This window comes from Chiloscyllium punctatum, chromosome 17 (assembly GCF_047496795.1).
Source record: "Chiloscyllium punctatum isolate Juve2018m chromosome 17, sChiPun1.3, whole genome shotgun sequence".
In the NCBI taxonomy this organism is placed as follows: Eukaryota; Metazoa; Chordata; class Chondrichthyes; order Orectolobiformes; family Hemiscylliidae; genus Chiloscyllium; species Chiloscyllium punctatum.
In genome coordinates this window covers 52,489,050-52,510,065 of record NC_092755.1, presented here as the reverse complement: position 1 = coordinate 52,510,065, position 21,016 = coordinate 52,489,050, and the positions used below count along the sequence as shown (strand labels likewise).

General features: G+C 40.7%; 1 protein-coding gene across 1 annotated transcript in view; it reads left to right on the top strand.

Annotated features, from left to right (window-relative positions):
• The window catches only part of ufd1l (ubiquitin recognition factor in ER associated degradation 1), a 32,922-nt gene extending 15,528 nt beyond the window's left edge, over window positions 1-17,394 (top strand). The window contains exons 6-12 of the mRNA XM_072587128.1: window positions 3,590-3,662; window positions 4,254-4,322; window positions 6,189-6,254; window positions 8,015-8,065; window positions 11,206-11,294; window positions 14,008-14,089; window positions 16,932-17,394. Coding sequence (XP_072443229.1) covers window positions 3,590-3,662; window positions 4,254-4,322; window positions 6,189-6,254; window positions 8,015-8,065; window positions 11,206-11,294; window positions 14,008-14,089; window positions 16,932-17,006 — 505 coding nt within the window. The 3' untranslated portion in view covers window positions 17,007-17,394. The remainder of the gene's footprint in view (window positions 1-3,589; window positions 3,663-4,253; window positions 4,323-6,188; window positions 6,255-8,014; window positions 8,066-11,205; window positions 11,295-14,007; window positions 14,090-16,931) is intronic.
• Window positions 17,395-21,016: the final 3,622 nt, after the last annotated feature.

The window sequence follows — 21,016 nt, the reverse complement described above, 5'->3', positions numbered from 1 at the left end:
TCAGATCCTGATTTATACATTCCATTCTGCAATATATTCAAAAAATCCAGGTCCAAATTCTAACAAGAAAACAGAAGCAAATAGAAGATCATGATTGTATATGGAAAGTTATTAAAAGAGAAATAAAGTATGAGAAAGAAAATTGGGCAGATAAAACGGAAACTTTGTTTTAAAAAACGTTCTTAAAATCTTCAGTTACTGTTTGAAGGAATTAAATTTCTATTGAAAGAATGTGACTTAACACTTGTAATAGTTCACTTTCAGTGTCAGAGGTTGGTTGGCAGTACTTAATTATAATGTAATTAGACGGGTATTTATATTTGAAGTGACAAAATACTGTGGCATGCTTAGTGTATGTACCATGTAAATATAACATCCTGCCACTAAATGCACTTTACAGGTGAGGCAGACAATAAATATTTTCAGTGCTAATAGCAGAAAGTTGTGCAACTTGAACAACAACTTTGTTCTTATATTTGTTTTTTATCTCTAATTTAACTGTCCCATTCCCTCTGATTGTGCCTCAATTGAAGATTTATTTAAATATTCAATCAGTTAGCCCTAGAATTGTACAGGACGATTTAAACCATTTATGAAGATTCTTTAATTGTGTTATGACCCCAGTTGAAGACATGCCTGGAAAAGTCAGATCCCAGAATTAAATCACATTTTTAACTGTGATTTATTCATGGACTAATCACTGATTAGTAACAGTCATAATCACTTTCACACAATGCAGCAGATTTCTTGAACAGCATGACAGAAGTTTATTACACAAAAGTGGGGGATAAAAATAAATCAAACTATTTCAGTATGTGTGACAGTTGGGAAGGTATCAAAACACACAGCAAAACAAAGCATCATCCTGTTTCCTGACAGTACTGGTACCCAGCCCATATCCCTCCAAACCCATCCTATTCATATACCCATTGAATTGCCTCTTAAATGTTGCAATTGTACTAGCCTCCACCACTTCTTCTGGCAGCTTGTTCCATACACATACCACCCTCTGCGTGAAAAGGTTGTTCCTTAGGTCTCTTTTATATCTTTCCCCTCTCACCCTAAACCTATGCCCTCTAGTTCTGGACTCCCTGACCCCAGGGAAAAGACTTTGTCTATTTATCCTATCCATGCCCCTCAATTTTATAAACCTCTATAAAGTCACCCCTCAGCCTCCCACACTCTAGAGAAAACAGTCTCTCCCTGTAGCTCAAATCTTCCAACCCTGGCAACATCCTTGTAAATCTTTTCTGAACCCTTTCATGTTTCGCAACATTTTCCAATAGGAAGGAGACCAGAATTGCATGCAATATTCCAACAGTGGCCTAACCAATGGCCTGTACAGCCGCAACATGACCTCCCAACTCCTGTACTCAATGGTCTGACCAATAAAGAAAAACATACTAAATGCCTTCTTCACTATCCTATCTATCTGCGACTCCACTTTCAAGGAGCTATGAACCTGCACTCCCAAGATCTCTTTGTTCAGCAACACTCCTTCGGACCTTACCATTAAGTGTATAAGTCCTGCTAAGATTTGCTCCCAAAATGCAGCACCTTGCATTTACCTGAAGTAAACTCCATCTGCCACTTCTCAGCCCATTTGCGCATCTGGTCCAGATCCTGTTGTAATCTGAGGTAACCCTCTTTGCTGTCCACTACACTTCCAATTTTGGTGTCATCTGCAAACTTACTAACTGAACCTCTTATGCTCGCATCCAAATCATTTATGTAAATGACAAAAAGTAGAGGGCCCAGCACTGATCCTTGTGGCACTCCACTGGTCACAGGCCTCCAGTCTGAAAAACAGCCCTCCATCATCATCCTCTGTCTTCTACCTTTGAGCCAGTTCTGTATCCAAATGGCTAGTTCTCCCTGTATTCCATGAGATCTAACCTTGCTAATTAGTCTCCCATGGGGAACCTTGTCAAATGCCTTACTGAAGTCCATATAGATCACATCTACTGCTCTGCCCTCATCAATCTGCTTTGTTACTTCAAAAAACTCAATCAAGTTTGTGAGACATGATTTCCCACGCACAAAGCCATGTTGATTATTTCTAATCAGTCCTTACCTTTCCAAATACATGTACATCCTGTCCCTCAGGATTCCTTCCAACAACTTGCCCACCACTGAGTTCAGGCTCACCGGTCTATAGTTTCCTGGCTTGTCCTTATCACCCTTCTTAAACAGTGGCACCACATTTGCCAACCTCCAGTCTTCCTGCACCTCACCTGTGACTATCGATGATACAAATATCTCAGCAAGAGGCCCAGCAATCACTTCTCTAGCTTCCCACAGAGTTCTAGGGTACACCTGATCAGGTCCTAGGGATTTATCCACCTTTACGCATTTCAAGACATCCAGCACTTCCTCCTCTGTAATCTGGACATTTTGTAAGATGTCACCATCTATTTCCCTACATTCTGTATCTTCCATATCCTTTTCCACAGTAAATACTGATGCAAAATACTCATTTAGTACCTTCCCCATTTTCTGCGGCTCCACACAAAGGCCGCCTTGCTGATCTTTGAGGGGCTCTATTCTCTCCCTAGTTACCCTTTTGTCCTTAATGTATTTGTACAAACCCTTTGGGTTCTCCTTAATTCTATTTGCCTAAGCTATCTCATGTCCCCTTTTTGTCCTCCTGATTTCCCTCTTAAGTATACTCCTAATTCCTTTATACTCTTCTAAGGATTCACTTGAGCAATCCTGTCTATACCTTACATATGCTTTCTTTTTCTTAACCAAACCCTCAATTTCTTTTGTCATCCAGCATTCCCTATACCTACCAGCCTTTCATTTCACCCCGGCAGGAATATACTTTTTCTGGATTCTCGTTGGTACCATTTGCTGTACTAAAAGCACCTGTAAGCTAGATTGGTTTTTTTTGTGTATGAGTATTCAAAAGTAAAATAAACACATATTAACAGCATTTGTTCTACTGTGAAATAACCTCTACGTCCTGTGCCAGATAGAATTTTTTTTCTCAAGAGAGGAGCACTTCAACACAGGGCTCATATGTTGTTGGCTCACTTGATTAGTCAAAGGAACCAAGTAGCTTAAGATCTGCAGCAGGTAACGGTACATTAGTTGCTTTATTATCCTGAAGTTTGTTATGTTGCCTTTTATCAGCTCCATGGGCAGCATGGTGGCTCAATGGTTAGCACTGCTGCCTCACAGCGCCAGGGACCTAGGTTCTATTCCAGCCTCGGGTGACTGTGCAAATTCCATACAGACCTTCTCCTCATGTCTGCGTGGGTTTCCTCCGGGTGCTCCGGTTTCCTCCGGGTGCAGGTCCAAAGATGTGCAGGTTCGGTGAATTGGCCATGCTAAATTGCCCATAGTCTTAAGGGATGTGTAGGTTAGGTGCATTAGTCAGGAGTAAATATAGGGTAGGGGAATGGGTTACTCTTCAAAGGGTCAGTGTAGACCTTTGGTCGAAGGGCCTGCTTCCATACTGTAGGGATTGTGATTCTACAGAACTGAGTACGGTACCTCACTTCATTGGTGAAATTGGTCATTGAATTTCCTGGTACTTTTGTCTAATGCCTGTGTTCTGAGTGGTTTCTTAACATTCTCCTCTCAGATTGGAAAATGCCTTGAGGAACTTTGCCTGCTTAACTACAGGTGATGTCATTGCTATCAACTATAATGAGAAGGTGAGTAGTCAGTGCTGAATGGGTAGGACTTGACTGTTTCTAAAGTGTGGATATTGCACTAGGGATACCTGGATGTAAGTTCAAATTTATAACTTGCTTAATTTTTAGCACTAGAAATATACAGAGTTGTGTGCAGTAAGCATGCTGTGATTTCAGTTAGTTTGGAGTGCTAAAAGCTCCATCTCCCCCTCTTCCCACTCCACTGGGTGCTCTGGTTTCTTCCCACAATCCAAAGATGTGCAGGTTGGGTGAATTGGCCATGCTCAACTGCCCATTGTGTTCAGGGACGTGTAGGTTAGGTGCATTAGTCAGGGGTAAATGTTGGATAATAGGGGAGGGGAATGGGTCTGGGTCAGTTAATCTTTTTGGAGGGTTGGTGTGGACTTGTTGGGCCAAAGGGCCTGTTTCCCCACAGTCGGGATTCTTTAATTCTGTAGGGACTCTAATGCTACTGTCTGTGTATTGAGATACATAATGCATCTATTTCTACAAGTTCAATGTAATATTTCACATGTAGTAAGGTGATGTTAATGCATTGTCAATTTGATCTGTAAATATAGGAAAGGCTTTTGAAGAATTTGTGTGTTTCAGATCTATGAGCTTCGAGTCATGGAAACAAAACCAGATAAAGCTGTTTCCATCATCGAGTGTGATATGAATGTAAGTTTTTAATCATTTAGCTCCAAGTTTTTTGTTTCCTGGTACAACTAATTTTGAAATTCTAAAATGTGCTCATGCGATGGTGCCTGATGTGTTTGCCACCTTACCAGGTGATCTGTAAGTTTATTAAATTTGTTGCGAAGAGTCAAGGGACTCTTGCCCTACTGAAACAATCAAGCATAGAATCTCAACTGGTATTTGAGTGTTCTTGAAGATCTCCCTTTTCAGTTGAGATTTCATATGCTTTCTTGGATATACAGAAGATCCTATGGGCAAATGTAAGAGCTAGGAAATTCTCCCAAAATTTCTTCTAACATTACCAGTAAAATTGTTTACTTAGTGATTTATCTCATTGCTAGTTGTAGGGCCTCACTGTGTTAATTTGGCTGTGAAGTTAGCCTATGTCACAACAGTGACTATGTACAAAAATTAATTTGTTGGTTATGAAGTACCTTTGGATATCCAGGGGGCATAGCTGCAACAGAAATATTAGTTTTTGCACATTTTTCTGCTTAGAGAGGATAGAATAAACCAATTTTTTTGTGAGGCAACATCTACCATCAGAGTTAATGTTGTTTAAAAGCAATTAAACCCACAATATCAGAATTGTTACGGCACAGAAGGCCATTTGGCCCGGCATGACTGCACCAGTTCTCCAGGTAAAAAGCCTTCCACATCCATCAAAGTTTAACTTGCACATCCACCAATATCATTTATTGTATCCGTTGCTCCCGATGTGGTCTCCTCTACATTGGGGAGACTGGACGCCTCCTAGAAGAGTGCTTCAGGGAACATCTCCGGGACACCCCTTGTAGATTAACCCCACCGCCCTGTGGCCCAACATTTCAACTCCCCCTCCCACTCTGCTGAGGACATGCAGGTCCTGGACCGCCTCCACCACCACTCTGTCAACACCTGACGCCTGGAACACTTCAACCCCATCGCATCAATGTGGATTTCACCATGTTCCTCATTTTCCCCCTTCCTCGCTTCACCCCAGCCTTCTAGCTCAGCACCGCCCTCATGACCTGTCCTACTTGCCTATCTTCCTTTCCACCTATCCACTCCACCCTCCTCTCTGACCTATCACATTCATCCCCACCACCATTCACCCATTGTACTCTTTGCTACCTTCCCCCACCCCCCTCTCATTTATCTCTCCACTCTGCAGGCACCCTGCCTCTCTTCTGATGAAGGGCTTTTGCCCGAAATGTCGATTTTCCTGCTCCTCTGATTCTGCCTGACCTGCTGTGCTTTTCCAGCACCATTCTAATCTAGACTCTGCACCAGTTCTCCAGCAAGCTGTATGACTTTAAACCATTTCCCAGTCTTTTTACCATATCCATGTACATTGTTTCTATTCAAATAATAATCTTCTGCCCTCTTGAAGATCTCAATTGACTCTGCTTCCACCAAACTTCCACACAGTGCATTCCAGGCCCGAACTATTCATAGTTTTCCACTGATAGTGTTTGTGTCAAACTGTCCACTTTTGAATTGTTTCTGATTTAATGTGTGTGTGTGCTTGTGGTTTTAAGAGTACATTGTAAAGTTACAAAGTAATAAATTCGTTATGCATTTTTTTTACCATTCTGTAAAGAATAGTTTGTTTTCAATCAATAATAACTTACCTATTGATGTCAAAACCTGATCTGAATAACTTTTGTCCTGAACAGCAATGTGTTGGGCAAATTAATATCTTAGTATTTTAATTGGATCATTATGCATTTGTCAGAGCTTGTGGAATAGTGGGGCTTGATTATTGGTGCACTTTCCCCAACTGAGTTGTAACACTTTTTTAATGTATTAATCTCTCTTTTGTCTAGTATCAGAAGTCATCACTTTTCATCTTTGTTTAATGCGTAGGTAGATTTTGATGCTCCATTGGGGTATAAAGAGCCCGAGAGACATTATCAGCCTGAAGACACCTCGGTATGAAATTACTGTAGCTAAATATTTTCCATCATTCAGGTTTAGTCAGAAATTTAACCAGTTGCTATCTATGCTGAAACTTTCATTTTCTGTACCTCTGATTACATAGTATGTGTCATGCATTTTGAGTCACATTCCATTTTAAAACAAAATATTCACAGAGAATATGCAAAGGGTTACTTAATTTGAAATTTGGCATTGACACACTTGGCCACTAGTTACTCCATTGCTGGTTCTGTTAGTGAATATTTGTGGAATGAATTTCTGGATATGTATCTCAATGGTATCCAAATGTGATTTGGAGCTTTGTGCAATTCAGCATCCAAGAAAGACGTTCTTTCTTTTATTAGCCATAGATTATGTATGCATGCTTATCCTCATTTTATTTCCCTTCCCACATGTTCAACAATGTCCTCCAGTGCATCACCTCCACTTCCCTCACCTCTGCCCTCAAGTCTGACCTCTCCAACCAGAATAAGGATAGAACCCCCTGGTCCTCACCTTCCACCCCACTAATCTCCAGAGAAAGCGTGTTATCTTCCACCATTTCCGCCACCTACAGTCAGGCCCCACCACTAAAGAGATATTTCCCTCCCACCCCTATCTGCATTCCATAGAGACCATTTCTGGGACACAAGCACCAAACATCCCCACTGCCCTGTGGCCAACCACTTTACCTGCCCCCTCCCACTCTGCCAAGGACACACAAGTTCTGGGCTGCCTCCACTGCCAAATGAAAGCCATCTGCCAACTTGAGGAAGAATGCCTCATCTTTCACCTGGGTATCCTTCAACCACACAGCATCAACATCAACTTCAGTAGTTTCCAAATCTACCCCATTCCACCCCACCTTGTCCCAGAATCAACCCTTCAACTCAGCACTGCCCACTTTGACCTGTCCATCTTCGTCCATTTTCCTTCCCATCTATCTATTCCACCCTCTGTACGGATGTATCACAATTACTCCCCTCCTGCATCCACCAATCGCCCTCCCACCTATTTCCCTCTGCCCCACCCCACCCCCATCAGCCCCTATTTATCTCTCCTCTCCTTTTCCCCTTCCACATTCCTGAGGAAGGGCTTATGCCCAAAACATTAACTCTCCTGATCCTTGGATGCTGCCTGACCTACTGTGCTTTCCCAGCACCATCCTTTTCGACCCTGACTTCTGTAGCCTCTGAAGTCCTTCCTTTTCTCCCTGTTATTCTAGTTTTCCCAATGTTGACTTCCAAGTGTGTTGTTGACTTGCCAGGTTTGAATTTAATAAAAGTATGGTAGTTAACTGTTCACTAGTGAGTTCACCATAGCAATACACCAATCAGAGTCCACTTGCTAACCAAACAGCACTTTCTACTCGTGCATTATAAATTATTGTTCACTTTGTCCTGATGCATACAAGACAAAAAGCTTCAACAGATTTTTTTCAAAGGTAGTCTACTCAGGTTCTGTATTACCAAGTTAATTTTGCATTAAGCAATTTGTTCTAGATTACTTTGCATAAACCAGTCACTTTATGATATACTGTAGTAATGTATATGATGCTAAAGAGTTGGAATTGCTTTATGACTATGTACAAATTACTGGTAGGAATAGTAATTTAGCCAATTTTACACTATAGGGAGCAAGGACAATTTGAGCCTTAGAGTAAGGATAGACTGGGCCATTGTGCAGAATTCCAATCCATGGTCAACCCATCCCATACTAATTTTAACGTCATTTATATTTACTGTTTTATGTGATCATCTTTGTTTTGTTTCTAGGATATAGAGACTGACCACACTGCCTTTGTTCCAATTGATTTAGGTTTCAGGGTAAGTAGAAAACAAAATACATCCATGTCTTGCATTAGAAACTGAGGATTCAGTTTTAGTTATGGTGCATTTATTAAACTGGCTAAACTTTCCATTTTACAGTCCCTATTCAGTCTGGCTCCAGATTCAGGATGTTCTGTTGTAACCCCTTTATCCTGGGTTATCTTGAAAATTTGGTATTTTAGATTTGTTTTAAGAGTCCCACTTCCCCAGATTTGAAGATTGTCTCTAGCTGTTCTTGCCTTGAGGTTAAGCAAGTTTTTTTTAACCTAGTCAGGCCAAAAATTGGCAAACACTATTTAGGAAATACTTTTAGAGTATAACGTTTGCCCCCCATTTAGTTTCTTTTACAGTGTTTGAAAACGATAGTATGCCTCAAGAATCCTTGTTCAAAGCTGATATGAAATGCACTTTTTTTGTATTTATTTTTAAAGTCCGTTTAGTTCAATATTTGCCTGTAAAATGTGTTTCTCTCTCATGTCAAAAACATTTGCAATTCTTAACCTACACTCAGAATTGACTTTTAGATGCATTTAGTAATTCAGCACTTGTTACAGTATCAACCTCAGTTCTTTTATAACAGCTTCTTGCCTATTGTTAAGATTTGCAAGCTGCCCACTTAGATTCTCCAGTTTGTCCAGAATCAAACAAAAATTTTGACTCTTACATGCCAGAAAAAATTTTCTGGGGCATTCTATATTGTTAATTATTGACTATTTCAGTTTAAAAGAAGTATTGCAAAAATTGGATAAATTTCATCCAGCCACCTAGTGTCTCATCATATATTGGCGTTATGTTGGGGCTGGTACTTCACCCAAAGTTTGACACTTTGGCCCCAGTATGAGGCCAGTGTATCACATTGAGTGATGAGTCATACCATTGTGATTCTTACTTTCTGGTCCTAACTCCATCACAGATTTGATCAACTATGGTGCATGAGTTGAATGTTGCCAGAAATGGTGAATGTACCCCTCTCTCTCAAACTCTTTGGCTGAGTCTAACACATTGACCCAATTCTTGCTAGGGTTCCAAGAGAATTTTTATGTTCAGTTGGATTTCAACAGGTTGTAAAGGAGAATGGTTGCACTTGTTAGACAATAGTCACTACAGCCCAAGGATCTGCTGGGTTTCTTGGAGTGGATTCTTAGTCCAGTCACCTTTTACTAATTGCCATCCCTACATCAGCAAAGCAGAGGGCCATTGCACTGACAATTCCACCGCTCAGCTAAATATGTAACCCTTGTGACTGAAGCAGTGTGTATCCCCTTACAACAGAACTGAGTAACAATCTCAAAAGAGAGAAAGCCCATTGCTATTGCCCATTTCCCTGCCATTGATATTTATGGATATGCAGATGATGAACTAAAGTAGCTGTATCGATGCAATGACTGCTAGAGTAGAGATTGGGTGTCTTTAAAATGCTCAAGTCAGATGTTTGATGGAATATTTGCCAGTCCTCAAGATTGATGACATTCCTCCTCAATTATGGGGGTCAATGCCCCTGGCTAGTGCCAGCATTACCTTCTTGGGGCTCTTAGAGAATAGTAGGAAACGTAACATTCCCAATGTTTTCCATATATTTAGAACACACTGTCATTCCAACCAGTCTCAAAGTCTAAACATGCTAAAGGACCTTCGGTGTCTCAGTGATTAGCAAAGCTGTCTAACAGCACCAGGGACCTGGGTTCAATTCGACCCTTGGGTGACTCTGTTAGGAGTTTGCACATTCTCCTTGTATCTGTGTGGGTTTCTTCCTTTGGTCCAAAGATGTGCAGGTTAAGTGGATTGGCCATGCTAAATTGCCCACCACGTTGGATGCATTAGTCATTGGAAACACTGTTACAGGTGTAGGGTTGGGTGTGGGTGGGCTGCTCTTTGGAGGGTCATGGTGAACTCCATTGGCTGAATGGCCTGCTTTCAGACAGTGAGGACTGCAGATGCTGGAGATCAGAGTTGTGTGGTGCTGCCAAAACACAGCAGGTCAGGCAGCATCAGAGGATCAGAAAAATCAATGTTTTGGGCTGAAGCCCTTCATCAGGAATGAGGCTGGAAACCTTTGGGATGGAGAGCTGAATGGGAGGGGTGTGGGGCTGGGGAGAAGGTAGCTGAGAGTGCAGTAGGTGGATGGAGGTGGAGATAAAGGTAATAGGTTGGAGAGGAGGGTAGAGAGGGTAGGTGTGAAGGAAGATTGACAGGTGGGACAGGGTCATGAGGGCAGTGCTGAGCTGGAAAGTTAAGGTGGGAGGAGGGGAAATGAGGAAACTGGTGAAGTCCACATTGATACCCTGGGGTTGAAGGGTCCTGAGGCGAAAGATAAGGTGTTCTTGCTTCAGGCATCGTGTGGTGATGGAGGAGTCCCAGGACCTGCATGTCCTTTGCAGAGTGGGAGGGGTAGTTGAAATGTTCAGCCACAGGGCGGTGTGGGTTGATTGGTGCAGGTGTTCTGTAAAACCTTCTGCGAGAAGCCATCCAGTCTCCCCAATGTAGAGGAGACCGCAATAGATACAATAAATGACATGTGGAAGTGCAGGTGAAACTTTGAGGGATATGGAAGGCTCCTTTGAGGTCTTGGATGGAGGTAAGGGGGGAGGTGTGGGCACAGGTTTTGCAATTCCTGTGATGGCCAGGTGGTCGCAGAGGGAATGGTCTTTGCGGAAAGCGGATAAGGATGGGGAGGGAAATATATCCCTGGTGGTGGAGTCCTTTTTATGGGTGGTGGAAATGTCAGCGGATAATGCGATTGATGCGGAGGCTGGTAGGGTGGAAGGTGAGGACTGGGGGGTTCTGTCCTTGTTGCCCCTGCTCCCATACTGTAGGGATTATATGATTCTATAAACTGAGGGAGAGTCAAACAACAAACTTTGCAATACTAATTAGAATAAGCTATAGCTATAAACCAATTCTGCACATTGTGTTCTTTTGTGACAGCTGCCGGTCAATGGATTAAAATACATAAACTTTGAATTCACCCACATAGGAACAACCAAGCCCCTCTTCCAACTTTCTTCTATCCAAATTTCCGACTTTTGAATCAACAATGCATGGCGATCAGTATTCTCAAAGCCAGTGCATTATATTGGGTGATTGAGATCCTATAATTAAGATAGTCATGTGTTATCATGATTTGTTGTACTCTCAAGGCATTTACTGGTGCTGGGAATCGGCTAGATGGAAAGAAGAAAGGAGTTGATCCCAGTCCAGCACAAATCAACCCAGAAGATATTAAAAGGTTAGTGTCAGATTGTGCATCCAGTGTGCAGAAAGTGTACCTCCTGCTGCTGATATATATTCAGCAACGTTGGTTGTCTTGTTGACTATTTTAGAGTTTTTGTGCTCTCTAGCTTTAACTTTTTGTTAATTGTTTATGGGATGTAGATGTCACTGGTATGCCAGCATTTATTGCCCATCTGTAATTGCTCTGGAGTTACCAATGATTCTAAAGGAATCTAATAATTGGAGCCTTCTGTATCATTCGCTTGTGTTCTCTCTGTCTCTGTCTCTATTAACTTAATGGATGGTACCATAGCTGCAATCTATAATCAGAGACCTGACAATATGTTCCAGAAAATAAGTTCAAATCCTGCCATGGTAGCTATGGAGAAATTAATTAATAAATCGGTAATAAAGTGCTAGTCTTGTTAAGAATTGTTGAAATTTCGGAGGAAGGAGTGTGCTTTAATGTCTCAGAGTAGTGGATTGTTGTTAAAATTGGCTTACTGATGTTTGAGAGGAAATCAGCCGCTCTTACGTGAGCAGGCCTACATTATGTGGTTCACTCATAACTGCCCTCTGAAATGGCAAAGCAAGCTACACCACTATTGGTGTATATGCACGATTTTGTCTGCAGCAGTTCAAGAAGGCAGCTGACCACCATCAGCTCAAGGGTAGTTAGGAATGGGCAATAATCAAGTCCCAAGAGCAAAAATGAAAAGATGTCTCTTCATAACTGCTGTTACAGATACATGACTACGGGCTTGAAGAAGGAAAGTGTTTCTTCTGAGAAAAGGGGGTTAACATTTACAGAATTGTTCTATTCTTTCATAACAAACTCTATCACTCTCACTGGACCAAAAAGTGACTTAAAGTATATCTGGTCTCGCAATAAGACTTGACTATATTTGACAACATTTCTCTGAAAAATGAGTATTAATATAAATGGTTATATTAATTACCTTGAACATTATGTGGATATTCAAAAGCCTCGCATTGACTTTAAGCGAGACCTCCTGAAATGTACATCTGTGGAGTCATTCACTTTTTAGAAAAGATTATTTTAATCTTGACAAACAGTTTAAATCACATTTGGAACAATACACAATTTTTTGTGTACATACTGTCAAAAGAATATTGACAAAATTGAAAGTGTACAAAGTGAGCAGTGAAAATGACTAAAAAAATTTGAAATGTTTTTAGGATGAGCTGGAAAAAGTCAATCTAATTTCTCATCAGAATAAGGAAAATAGGGATGTGATGCAGATCCCCTCCTTTATTACCACCTTGAGTATCACCTAGGAATGAGAATTCGGGTGATTTATTCCCAAGTATCTAAACACATAAAGTTGGTAAATTGCATGTAGAATAGTCTATTTGGTATTTTTTTGTTTTGCTTTGTTTTATTTCAACACTATCTGCAACCTGATCCAAACTTGCCAATGCTCAAAGTTGTGGATAACTATTATACAGAGAACTGAATCTTGCATTTATGTAGTATGTTTTATAATCTATAATATCTTATATTGTAAAGATCTTAGTCAATGGGTTACTTTTAAAGTGTAAATGGCAGTAACCAATAGTGCATGGCAAGGTCCCATAATACAAATGAATTACCTACTAAACTGCTTTAGTAACACTGTAAATTTTATATTGATTGTATTTAATTATGGGTAGATGAAGGGCATTATTCGGGGATTCACTCAAGCAGATATAACGAGACACTCCGGCTCTTGTGGTGTACTGGTCATGTCCCTACATCTGGATCAGAAAGTCTGGTTCCAGTTATGCCTCACCTCCGGATGTGATGGCTACCTATATACCCGAATAAGTTGATTTTAGAATGTTGTTAAACTAGAAAGAGTGCAGAAAAGATTAACAAGACATTGCCAGGATTGGGAGGTTTGAGTTATAGGGAGAGGCTGAATAGGCTGGGGCTTTTTTCCCTGGAGTGTCCGAGGCTGATGGGTGATCTTATACAGGATTATAAGATCATGGGCATGAATAGGGTCAGTAGCCAAGGTCTTTTCCCTAGGGTGGGAGGTCCCAAAACTAGATGGCATAGGTTTAAGGTGCGAAGGGAAAGATTTTAAAAAGGACCCGAGGGGTAACCTTTTCACAAAGAGGTTGATGCATGTATGGAACAAGCTGCCAGAGGAAGTGGGTACAATTACAGCAATTAAAAGGCATCTGGATGGGTACGTCAAAAGGAGAGTTTAGAGGGATATGGACCAAATGCTGGTAGATGGGACTTGGTTAGATTGGGATGGCTGGTTGGCGAATAATTGGTTATATAGTTGGGTTAAGCATCTGCTAGTTTCATAGCTGACCAAGAAAGCTCTGTACTTTATACTGTATTTGGCTGTGAATACTTTTATGTCCACCTGAGAGAAGATAGGACTTTGCTTTAACACATCACCCCAGAAAGTGGCAAATTCAGTAGTGCAGAATTCCTCAGTACAGCATTAAAGTATCAGTCAAAGTTTCACTTCAGTCTCTGGAGTAGGGTTGACCTGTACCTTGCTCTTCGATGGAGAGACACATGGTTGGCCACTATTGGGCCAAGGCTGAATTTGGGATGTTTGTTTAAATGGTGACTAAATGACTCAAGGACAATGTAAATTTACCAATCATGTGAAAAATGCTTACGACCAGTACATGTTCAGAATTCTGAAGAGTGTTAGGTAATGGTAACTGCAGACCAACATTTTATTTTAACCATTTTCTCACAGAGGAATCCCAAACTACGAATTCAAAATAGGAAAAATCACCTTTATCAGGAACTCACGACCACAGCCTAAGCGAATAGAGGAGGTGAGTGAATAACACTGGGATAAATATGTTTCAAATGTTAAATTGAAAGTGGCACCTAAGAATATGTTCATGTGTAGTAAATAATTATATAATGGAGCTGATCTTACGATCCTATTTGGTGCCAAATGTGCTGCTCTCCACTAATCTGACATGCCTTCTAATTGATAGTCACATCAATCATACTTTGCAAGGTGTCACCTTGACTGAACAGCATCGGTGTATTCGATTTGAAGCTGCACTTCTCCATAGGTTTTGGCTCAGTCAATCATAATCAGCTCTTTCTCTACTAAATCTTGTGCTCAGGCTGAGAAATGAGCTTGTGCATTCAGTATTCCAAGTCCGATATTACTAAGCCACCACAACTGGGTCAGATGCATTTTAGGATACTTGGTGAGTTAAGGGTGGTAGATACCATGAATCATTGCTTTGTCAAATGAAACTGAACAGTCATTTGATAATAAACTACTATGGTGTACACAGACAGAATAATATATTAGACTAATTTATAAATTCACTGATTTTTACCATACTAAACTAATAATGAAAAATCAATCTCCCACACAATGGGGAATTTTTGCATATGAAATTCACTGCATCTAATCATTATGTTTTGGGAGGAAGAATAAGGAGCAATGTAAAATAGAAAATTAAAATGACATTATAAAGGAGTTGCAAGAACAGACTGACCTGGCAGTGTATGTGCACAAATCATTTAGCTGACAGGACAGGTCAAGAAAGCAGTTAAGGCATCTAGGATACAAGACTGTATAAAGAAAGATGCAGAAGACACATGCAAGGAGGTTATGGTTAACCCTCAACTAGAATACTATCCAATTCTGGCCACAACATATTAGAAAGGCAATTAAGACATTAGAGTGGCTGAAGTAATGATTTAACAGAATAAGCATAAATTAGAGAAGTTAGGATTTGTATTAGATAAGTTTGAAAAGAGAATCAATAAAGGTTTTTAGATTCATGGCAGAGTTGCAAACCAGAGGACACCAATTTAATGTAGATTAAAAAAATTAGCATTGGCAGCATTAAGCAAAAATGTTTCATGCAGCAAATGATTATGGTCTGGAATGCACTCCGAGATTACGGTGAAAGCTGATGCAATTGCTTTGAAAAGAATACTATTTAATTACCCTGAAGTGAGAATTTTGCAAGGCTATGGAGAAAAGGGAGAGGAGTGGTACAGGTTGTGTTGCTCTTAGAGAGCCAGCATGGACCAGATGGATAGAATAGCCTGCTTCTGTGCTGTAACCTAAAATTTTGCATTATGGCAAGATGTGAAAAAACGGTTCCCTTTCCTCATGGCCTGCCTGATGTCTTTGGCCAATAATCTCATGAAATTGAAAGGACCACCAACTTGATATTTCAATCCCTGATCTTTGGTATACCACAATGGGAGTCTGTTGTGATCAGTCATGAATCCAACTCAGTAAATGATACCTGGTTGCAACAAGGAAAAGAGTCTATGAATAAGAGTTGGAACCTCTTCACCATCTTGGTGCAGATCTGAGTTTGGATTCTGCCTTGCCATAACGTAGTTGGTAGTCCTTCATATTTGCACTTGTTACCTGATAAGTACTATCCCACTGCATGGCTTCTAATTGATAGTCATTGCAGTTCTGTTTTGAGCATGATACCTGTATAAAAACAAATTGATGATTGCACAGAGAGGTATTGGCCTGAATGGAAACAATAGGAAGGGGAAGGGACAGTGGTAATTTTGTGGTGCGAAATTTGGAAGTGCAAATATCCAAGAAGTCCTACCGAGTTTAACAACAACTTTTTTATTTTAAAGAAAAATCTGTATCCCAGCTGCAGGCAGCTGGATGGCTATTGGAAAAATAGGGCTTGTAGCTCCAGGCAACAGCTGGAGATTCACAGAAGTCCCAGGAAGGTTTTGATCTGACTGTGGGGTGATAAGACATCAGACAAATTCCAGATGTTTGCAAGCTTCTCTTGGCCTAGAAGTAGTGCTATAAAAGGGACAATGATTTCTGATCCAGTATTTCAAGTCTGCCTTCAGATACTAGGTTTCCAAAGTCTGGAAAAGCCCTGTCTGTAGATGCTATAAATAAAAGCAATCTTAAAACACAGTGTGCTGGACCATAAAATATTTGAAGGAGTCTGCTTCTGAGAACACAATGGCCATCTGCTCTACTGCCCACTACTGTTAAAATTGCAAATGGGAAGTGAAGTACAATCCTTCTCCTTTTTTAAAAAAAATGTAATTAAGGTGAATTGAGTTTAAAATTAGCTGTTATCTTTACAAAGAATAGCTTTGATGTCCAATGCAGCTACATTGAACTTTAATAGCACTAAACTACAAATAAATGTCACAGGTTGGTTTAAAACCCTCAGCTAATCATCCATCAAGCATGTGTCAACATTCATTGTTGTAGCCTTTGTTAGTCAAGGGAAACTGTTTGCTATTTTAGTCATCTATAAATGACCACCATGTCAAAGTAGCATCAAATCTAGCAAACAAAATGACTTTTTCAGATTGTGATGTTCCTTTGTATATGAGCTAGTTTATGGAAACAGAACTTATTGACTGCTGTGAACTTGCTTCCAATTTCTTCATATTCTGTAAAGTGTGTATTTTGTAACTTTGTTTATTAAACCTTTTATTTCAGGCAGGTTAATATGGTTGTCTTTTTTTGTCTTCACTTAAGTTGCAGCATGTATTGGTTGAAATGTTCAAAATTCACACTCCAACATGGCAATATTTCCAGTGCAGTGTGTGTTTCATTAGGTTCATAAAATTCTCAGCTCTGATTTTGTGTTGGGGGAAAATCACTTAGTGCACTCATGATCTTTTCTGTTGGTACAGGATTCTGGGACGAGCAGGTTTATCGCATTCTCTGGAGAAGGACAGTCTTTACGCAAGAAAGGAAGGAAGCCTTAGAATACCTGGTGGGAGAGTGGTCTTCTCTGTTTGTGGGAGGATGAAAACTTGAGTTGGAAAGGACTGGCTGACCCATTTCTTCAAAGAAATCTTGACGTGTCTCAAATGGAATTCTTTACATTCTGTCCCACGAACTGGAGTAAAACTGGTGGTTTTACATGAAAGAATGATTTTGACTGAAGTGACTGGTTTTAGAATGTAGTTCAACACAGCAGGTCAACTGAAAACGTTGCTTTAAAAACTATTAGGTGTTTACAAATGCAACTTTTGATCTGGATACACTTTCCTTCAGTAAACCACTTTTCTGACAATTGGCTTTAATTTGCTTTTTTTTAAGATAGCTTCTTGCTCTGAGTCAATACTATAAAGTCAAGAGTTCCACAAATCATATGATGTGAGTAGTCATTTTTACTTTGGGAATGTGCGTGATATAAATCTAGGTCATTGTTCACTGTTGGTTGATGTCAATTTGTAATCCGATAAATATAAGGTGAAAGAAGGAACGTTAATCATGTATATTGAACTCTCAGTCCAGTCTCATGCTGAAACCCTGAAGAGGAATGAGTAATAAAGATCTCCAAAGATCCGGGAACTCCAGAGAAGAAATGAGACATGGAGCTGGCTGAGGAATTTAAAATGTGCTAGTTATTGTGTCATTTGATTGAACTGCCTTATTGAAAGATTTGGAGCATTGATGCAAAGTACAGTTGAGTAAAAGAAACTTGGAGTTCAAAATGTTCTAGTTCACGCTGTTAGTCACAGATGTACAGCATGGAAACACAGATATCCTAAATTAATCTAGTCCCCCTTGCCAGCATTTGGCTCATATCCCTCGAAACCCATAATTTTTGTTTACCCGTCCAGAATCCTTTTAAATGTTGTAATTGTACCAGCCTCCTGCACTTCCTCTGGCATTCCTTACACGCGTGGGAAAAGTTGTCCCTAAGATCCCTTTTAAATCTTTCTCCTCTCACCCTAAACCTATGCCTTTTAATGTTGGACCCCCCCCCCCCCATCTCAGGGAAAAGACCTTCTCTATGTATCCTATCCATGCTCCTCACGATTATATAAACCTCAATAAAGTCACCTGTCAACCTCCGCTCCAGGGAAAACAGCCCCAGCCTATTCAGCCGCTCCCTGTAGCTGAAATTCTCCAACCCTGGCAGCATCCTTGTAAATCTTTTCGAAATCTTTCAGGTTTCACAACATCCTTGTGAAAGGGGGAGACCAGAATTACGCAAAAGATTCCAAAAGTGGCCTTACCAATGTTCTCTACAGCCGCAACATGACCTCTCAACTCCTATACTAAATTCTCTGACCAATAAAGGAAAGCATACCAATTGCCTCCTTCACTATCCTATCTACCTGAGACTCTACTTTCAAGGAACCATGAACCTGCATTCCAAGGTCCCTTTTGTTCAGCAACACTCCTCAGGACCTTACCATTAAGTCTATAAGCCCTGCCCTGATTTCCCTTTCCAAAATATAGCACCCCACATTTATCTAAATCAAACTCCATCTTCCATTCCTCGGCCCATTGGCTCATCCCGTTGGACTGAGGTAACCTCCTTTCTCTGTCCACTATGCCTCCATTTTTGGTGCCATCTACAAACTTACTAACTATACGTCTATCTTCACATTCAAATCATGTACATAAATGATGAAAAACAGTGGACCCAGCACCAATCCTTGTGGCACTCCACTGGTCACAGGCCTCCAGTCTGAAAAGCAACCCTCCACCACCACCCTCTGTCTTCTACCTTAGAGCCAGTTCTGTATCCAAATGGCTAGTTCTCTCTCTCTCTTCCATGAGATCTAACCTTGCTAACCAGTCTCCTATGGGGAACCTTGCTGAACGCCTTACTAAAATCCATGCAGGTCATGTCCACCTCTCTGCCCTCATCAATCCTCTTTGTTACTTCTTCAAAAAAACTCAATCAAGTTAGTGGGACATGATTTCCCACGCACAAAGTCATCAGTCCTTGCTATCCAAGTACATGTAAATCTTGTCCCTCAGGATTGCCTACCACTGATGTCAGGCTTACCATATTATATCGTTCTCTGGCTTTTCCTTACTCCTTTCTTAAATAGTGGAACCACATTAGCCAACCTCCTAGTTTTCCAGCACCTCCCCTGTGACTATCTCAGCAAGGGGCCCAGCAATCACTTCCCTAGCTTCACACAGCGTTCTAGGGTACATTTGACCAGGTTCTGGGGATTTATCCACCTTTTATGCGTTTTCAGACGTCCAGCATCACTACTTCTACTATGGACATTTTTCAAGATGTCACCATCTATTTCCCCACATTCTACATCTTCAGTGCCCTTCTCCATAGTAAACACTGATACAAAATATTCATTTCATATCTCCCCAATCTCCTGCGGTTCCACACACGCAAGCTGCCCTTCTGGTGTTTGAGGTTCCCTATTCTCTCCCTAGTTATCCTTTTGTTCTTAATGTATTTATAAAATCCCTTTGGATTCTCTTTAATACTATTTGCCAAAGCTATCTCATGTCCCCTTTTTGCCCTCTTGATTTCCCTCAAGTATACTGCTGTCTTTATACTCTTCTATGGATTCACTCGATCTCTGCTGTCTATACCTGGCATATGCTTCCTCCTTTTTTGTTCACCAAAGCTTCAATTTCTCTTGTCATCCACCATTCCCTACACCTACCAGCTTTGTTTTTGGAGTCTCATGATCTCATTTGTGAAGGCTTCCCATTTTCCAGCCATCACTTTACCTGCAAATGTCTGCCCTCAATCAACTTTTGAAAGTTTTTGCCTAATACTGTCAAAATTGGCCTTCCTTCAATTTAAAACTTTAGCCTTTAGAACCTGTCTATCCTTTTCCATCACTATTTTAAAACTAATAGAACTATGGTCACTGGCCCCAAACTGCTCCCTCACTGACACCTCAATCACCTGCCCTGACTTATTTCCCAAGAGTAGGTCAAGATTTTCAGCTTCTCTAGTAAGTCCATCCACATAATGAATCGGAAAACTTTCTAGTATACACTGAACAAATTCATCTCCTTCTAAACCCTTAACACTATGGCAGTCCCAGTCTACATTTGGAAAGTTAAAATCCTCTACCATTACCACCCTATTATTCTTTCAGATAAATGAGATCTCCTTAAAAATTTGTTTCTCAACTTCCCACTGATTATTGAGGTCTATAGTACAATCCCAATAAGGTAATCATCCCTTTCTTATTTCTCAGTTCCACCCAAATAACTTCCCTGGATGTATTCTCAAATATCCTCCCTAAGTATAGCTGTAATACTTTCCCTTATCAAAAATGCCACTCTCCCTCCTGTTTTTCCTCCCTCCTTTCAATTCTTCCTATAGCATTTGTATCCTGGAACATGAAGCTGCCAGTCCTGTCCAACCTGAGCCACATCGCTAATTTCTGTGATATCCCAGTCCTATGTTCCTAACCGTGCCCTGACTTCATCTGCCTTCCTTGTTAGGTCATTTACAGTGAAATAAATGCAGTTAAATTTATCAGTCCTACCTTGTTCCCTGCTTTGTTCTTGGCTGCCCTGACTGTTTGACTTGCTCCTTTTCCCAATTGTACCAGTCTCTTTCCTCACTATCTCCCTGCCTCCAGCCCACTACTTTTACTCGTTTAAATCCTCTGGAGCAGCTCTAGTATTGGCAGGGAGTTTTGCTACAGTTCCCTTCCAATTCAGGTGCAATCCATCCTTCTACCACAGAAGAGATTCCAATGATCCAAAAATGTAAATCCTTCTCCCCTGCACAGCTCCTCAGCCATGCATTCATCTGCACTATCCTCTTATTCCTACCCTCACTAGCTCGTAGCACTAGGAGTAATCCAGATATTACTACTCTTGAAGATCTCCCTTTTAAATTTCTGCCTAACTTCTTTTATTCTCCTTTCAGAATCTCATCCTTTTTCCTTCCTCTGTCCTTAATTCCCATGTGTACAATAGCCTCCTGCTGGTCCCACTCCCATTTTGAGAATATTCTGCACTCTCTCTGAGGTAT